The following is a 6000-nucleotide window of genomic DNA, read 5'->3' on the forward strand; positions in this document are numbered from 1 at the left end:
CCCCCAGCTCAGCTTGCCCTCCAGGGTTGTGGCACTGCACCTGGAAGAGGGGGAATAAAAAGTGCAGTGCGGCGGTTTCTGCCTTGGTTTAACAGATCTAGAGTAGTACGACCAAACCCAATGGGATCATTTGACATTTTTGCGTCGGTAGTACAGAGGGGAGATTTAGGGCAGTCATAGGATCAGAGGAATTGTGGACAGACCTGCAGACAGCAGACTTTAAACAACATTGCATTGGGTTGCTTCAGTGTGTGGTTTAAAGCTTGACATCAGTACAGAGCGGGAGAAATACTTACTTGGTTTCAATATTCTTTTTTCCTCTCTCACAGGGAACAAGGAGAGGGTAAGTCTTAAATCTGTCTGTAATTGCTTCTGTGCAAGCCTGCAACATTTGCTGGCTGTGTCAGCTGGTGTGGTTAGACAAATCTGAAGTTTCTTTTTTGTGCTTCTGTCTGTCTGACTGTCACCAGCTTCTGGTGTTTTTCCACTACCTGTGGCACCCTGTCCGTGTCTGTGCTGCGGGCAGCCTGTGGGGTTTCAGCCCCAAATCGATGCCCTGGTGGGAGGGGACGCTGCTAGTTTTTGTAGGGGCACTGCCATCTGCTGGCAATTTACTTTGAAGCTTCTGTATGTGTAATACATCTGTTTTTAGAACATAAATCCCCACAATGTTTATAAGCAATATACATAGACACTCTTCTTATATTCAGAGGCCCTCTCTGCTACCTCTTCCCTTCTAATGCACGTGTAACCTTGAGTTTCCATTGCCCAAGGAAAAATTCAATACTTTTTCATCTTCTTCCCCTTTTTAAAACTACTCTTTTTTATTTTCAAAGTCACTTAATCTGTTATTTGACTTGCTGGTTTGTAAGTGGTCTCTCAGAAATCTTCTTTCCTGGCATCCCTGTGAGCACAGAGGGCTCTGCCATGGTTAATGTCCTACTGATGTGTTAAGCTGATGGCTGATTTGTCTGCTTTTTTTCCCCCCTCTCCCATTTCAATGCAGAGGAGTACGAAGAAGAAGGTAACAAAAAAAGCGGAACGTAATTTATCTTTCTTTGATTCTTGATCCTGCTTTTCTCTTGTCTACATTTCACCCTTCTCTTTGGTGCTTGCTGCTAAAGGCAATCTGAAGCACTTGATCAGGAAGCCAGTTTGGAAAACAAACAATCAAGTTTTTTGGGGCTGTCATGCAGAGCCTTCATGTTACAGTGAAATGGAGTATTTGTATGAGGGGACAGTGAAAAAGCTGGGGGCTAATCTGTCCATAAACTTGGAACCTTTTAGAGCAGGGACTGGTGCAGAGCCCTCATAACATATCATTGGTGAAATCCTGCCATTCTCATTTTGGCCGTGTCCACAGATGGGGTTTAAATTTTGAAATTGAAAAGAAGAGCAGGTTGTCCAGCTCCTGAGGAGCAGTTTACAGGGCACTGCTGAGGACAGAAAAGGCAGGGCAGAGAACCAACTGGCAAAGATGAAGTTTCTTACCATGCCTTTAGCTGGAAAAATGTGATTTGACAAGCTGCAACAGACAGAGTGCTGATCTGGAAAGATGGAGCATGAAAAACCCTTCTCACCCAAGTTGTTTCACCTTTTGTAGGCGGCAGGGAGAAGATGATTTTGGAGATGTATCATTGTCTTTGCTAGGCACTTCTGACATACTGGCTTTGGTTCAGGCAAGTGTAGCTGCCAGTTGTCATCCTTTATTTTCCCAAGGTGTCTGAACAGAGCTAAGGGCCAAACTCTTGGAATTTCTCCCAGGATCTGTCCTTAGTGTCTAAGGCATCTTCTAAGGGGTCGAAAGGACAACCCTTTACGGGAGGTGGAATATTTGCACATGGAGGGTATGAGACCAGCTCAGAGACAGAGAGTTGTCCCTGTATAGAAATGCCCATTTTTGGAGATCTATACACAGCAGCGTTTTTTTTCTTTTTTCCCTTTAAAAAAATTTTAATGGATTCCTCCAAGTTGCTGCAACAGGCAAATTCCCATCAGTGGTGGTGGGAACAGAGTTGGAACTGTGGCCATGGTGAGAGTCGTTTCTGCTATAATGTACATTATACTTAAGTAACTATTTCCCCTGGAACTGCTTCTGAAGGGACTAAGGGCTCAAAAAAAAAAAAGAAAATAGAGTCACCAAATAGGTTGTAGAGCTGCCTTCAGTCATCCTCTGTCTCTCTGGTCCTGCATGGAGTGGCAGAGCCAGGAAGGTGAAGGCGTTCTTCATGCTCCATCCTTCACGTCTTGTCAAATGTCAAAAGAGCAAGCGAAGGGTGTTGCTCCTACAGACAAGCCTTCCTTAAAGGAAAAGCATTTCTTGTCTTTCTCCTTTTTTCCCTAACTCTCTACTTTTTGTTTTCAAGTATTTAATGACCCAAAATTAATGATATGAAAGTATTAATGACATGAAATTAATAGGCAGGTGACTTTCAATTTCTTTTTAATCTGCATGACTGACTCCTCTGAGGTGTATCTTCTCTTTGCTCAATACTTTTGCTTGACCTTTGTGTCTCTTTCTGATGTCATCCATGTCTTTTCCATATAACTTTTCTCCATCACTTTCTAACCACCTTTTTTCTCCAGGCCTTAGCTCACCCCAACACCAGTTTCTAACAGTTTTCTGTTTTCATTTTCCTGCTTGCTGTTGCTTCTTGTTCCATGACACTTACCACCTGAAGCTCAGGAAGAAGGTATGTGACATGGCTTTTGCTTTCTTTCTCTCTCAGTGTGGAGGGAGAATGTGTGTAAAGAAATCCAGAGCAAATGGTTCACATCCAATGTCCAGGACTCTGTCTTGAGCCACAGACATCAATGCACTAGTGGGCATTGATGTTGTTTATTGAGCTGGTAGGAAATTTGGCATGTTTTATTTGTTAAAAAAACCCAAACCAAAACATTTATATATATGAAAAAAATAAAATGCATTGATATATATATAGATATAGATATATAAGTATATAATATACACACAAAATAGTTTTTATATATACATATATATGTGTGTGTGAATCCATATATTTGTATAAAAACAAGCATACATATATTTGTTTTATTCTACCTTTTTTGCTAAACTGTTTGACTTATTTTTGGTGCAGTGGTTTCGAAATGAATATTTTAAAGGGAGGGAGATACTCTGCAAAATTTATATCCATCTGGTAAAATTCAGGGATGAATTTATTTGAAATTTCAAAAATTGATAAATGTTGGTGAAAAATTTTCATCATATGAGAAAAAAAAAGGAAAAGAAATCCAGCAGTTTTATTTTTGGTTAAAAATTCACCAAAAGTTGGGGTTTAGGGTATTTTAGCCAGCTCTAATAAAGAATAACATATTGGATGCCTTTTTATGTGGTTTTCACTTGTGGTCATATTCCCATACTTCAGTAACATTTATAACCCCATAATGTGCCCATAAAAATGTTATTTTTAATTCTCTCTCACCCTGTAATTCCATCATTGTGTATTCTTATCCTTAACGGGCTGGGAGCTTGACAAACCTCAGGAATGTTCCAACTAGATATTTCCTGTTTTAATTTTTCTCCTTCCATTTCTTTTGCTGTGTGATGTTTCCCTCCCACAGAAGAGGCTCAGGAGGAAGGTAGGTGAAGCAGCATCTCAGCCCTGCTGGTTCCTGCACCAGCAGGATGATGTGCACCTCGGTTTTGCAACGTGGTAGAAGAAAGCAAGAGACAAGAGAAAGATGCTGGGAAAAACTATCTGCAGGCAGAGGGCTTTTCTTGTCCCTTGAACAAATTTCACTGAGGGTACCCCACATCCTCGGGTATCTGTGCAGACACCTCTGCTCCAGTTTTGGGGAGGAAGCAAAACAGCAAATGTAGATACCATCCCTTCATCCAAGACACAACATGCTCTGAGGCTGATTTTTAGCCCTGGGTATTTGTGTACCATGGAATAACTGGGGTCTGGCTAGAAAGATTTCCATCAGGTGTCAACTGGTTTCTCCAACATAGCTTGGCAGATCGTGATCAGATGGATTTTGAAGTCAAAAATCCATCTGTGGTCAAATATGTGCTTAGCCCTATGCTATATAGTACATATGCTGTAATATGTCATACTATATATAACATATATCATATATATTATACATTTATAAGCTATAATATATAATATGATATATAATATACACAGTATTAATATACATAAGATATAATATATAATACACAGCATTGGCAAGGTGGAACAAACAGGCTGGAACAGAAACTCACCCTTTGCACTCAAGAGTTTGGGATGTGGTGCTCCAGGTGCAAGGAGCCAAAGGGTGTGTTGGTTCCATATTTGCAAAGCTTTGTGCTGTAGGCATATTTTAAACAGGGGTAAACTGTTTGTAGTGCCACAATAGACCCACTCTGAGCAGTTTGCAGAGTTTTTACAGCATCCAGGTTCAGATGGTTTTACATTTCTTGTATCTGTGTGTGCTCTGGTCACCTGTCTCCATTTCATGTCCTCCTCTGTTTCCTTATTTCATACATCCTGTGCTTTTTTTTTTTTTTTTTTTTTTTTTTTTTTTTTTTTTTTTTAAATAATCCTCTGTTGCCTTCATGCACTCTTTAGTCTAACTGTTCTCGTTTTCCATCTCATTGCTTTTGCTTCCTGCCACATCCCACCTTGATGAAGCTCCTCCAGCAGGTACGTGCCATCACCTTCCAAACTGCTCCCTGCTGTCTCCTTGGTGGTGGTGGTGGGGACTCAAGGGTGGTGAAAGAGGAGCAGTACCAGTTACTTTGCCTTTTTGCTCCTGTTGTCTTTGCTTCCCATGTCTCCTCTGTGAGCAGTGGGCTAACACCCAGGAATAATCTCAGTGCAAGGTCTGGCAGAGTTGGCTCAGTGGTAACCTGGCCTCTCTGCCACCTCTGCCCTGTGCAGGGCTCACCATGAAGCCCTTCTGGGCAAGGGAAGGAGCTGTCCTCTAAAACTAGAACTAGAGAAAAATTCCAGCACATGACAGTTGAGCTTACTGTGAGATTTTCCCTGATATATTTTTGTTTCTTCCCTTCACATGGTGAAGTTGCTTCCCAGCCACATGTGCCTCAAATTCCTTTCCCCTCCTGGCCCTTAGCACGTCCTTTGCTGGGATAAAACTTTTCCCTCTGAGCAGAATTTTCAGCCTATGAAAGGTTTCAGCCTATTTCAGCTCATATAACAATGTATTTCTCTTAATGTTCCTTTGCATCCCGTCCCATGGCTCTTCACACCTAAAGAAGCTCAGGAGGAAGGTATGTGATATGACTCCTGAATTCTTGCCTTTCAGAGTAAGCTCTGGCTTAGCCAGTAAACTATAAGATGGTAAAAGGAAACAGGAGTTACAAATAGGTATATTAATATAGACTAAAATTTGCCACCATTTTGTTTTTTGTACTGTCTGCCTTCATGTTCTGTCTTGACATTGGATGCACTGTCGATGTATGTGGTAATTGTTGCATGAAATAAAAGCTTGAAAAATGCTGGGAAATGTAAACCTCTTAAAAGGATGAATGTTGAAAAGCCTTTACTCTGAGATTGGTTGGGTCTCTTTGGCAGGCCTATTTTGACCTATTTGGGGTAGATCTGGCCTACAGACTATATGCAGAAATGCTCACAACTGGCTGACATTCCTACAGTAGCCTCTCCACACATCTTTTTTATAGCTTAAACACTGTGGTATAGAGCAAATAGTGATAAATATGATGCTTTAGCTTTGCAAATGATTGAAGATGGTATTCTTGTTCATATAATGGAGTTTCCAGGCCACTGTTTCATGGCAGTACTTGCAGCCACCCAAAACCTGCTGGCCTCAGGTTGTAAATCCACTTGGGCAAGCATCAGGGTTATGAAACAGCATGCTACTCCAGGCTTTGGGCAGGACTGCAGGAATGGCTGTATAAGACAAATGTCATCTGAGATGGCTGCTTAAATCAGCTTTATGTTTTTAATATCTCAGACCATTTGCACCCTGACTTCCAGTACTGCTTTTGGTATCTACATTCATTTTTTTTCCTTG

The 6000-nt window shown here is 41.2% G+C and overlaps 1 protein-coding gene across 1 annotated transcript in view; it reads left to right on the plus strand.

Annotated features, from left to right (window-relative positions):
- Positions 1 to 6000, plus strand: part of TNNT3 (troponin T3, fast skeletal type) — a gene marked incomplete at its 5' end in the record, with an annotated part of 29827 nt that overhangs the window by 5031 nt on the left and 18796 nt on the right. Inside the window, 3 exon segments of the mRNA XM_083863282.1 lie at positions 330 to 343; positions 1007 to 1024; positions 3583 to 3600. Coding sequence (XP_083719408.1) covers positions 330 to 343; positions 1007 to 1024; positions 3583 to 3600 — 50 coding nt within the window.

This window comes from Zosterops lateralis (assembly GCF_965231275.1).
Source record: "Zosterops lateralis genome assembly, chromosome: 6".
Lineage (NCBI taxonomy): Eukaryota > Metazoa > Chordata > Aves > Passeriformes > Zosteropidae > Zosterops > Zosterops lateralis.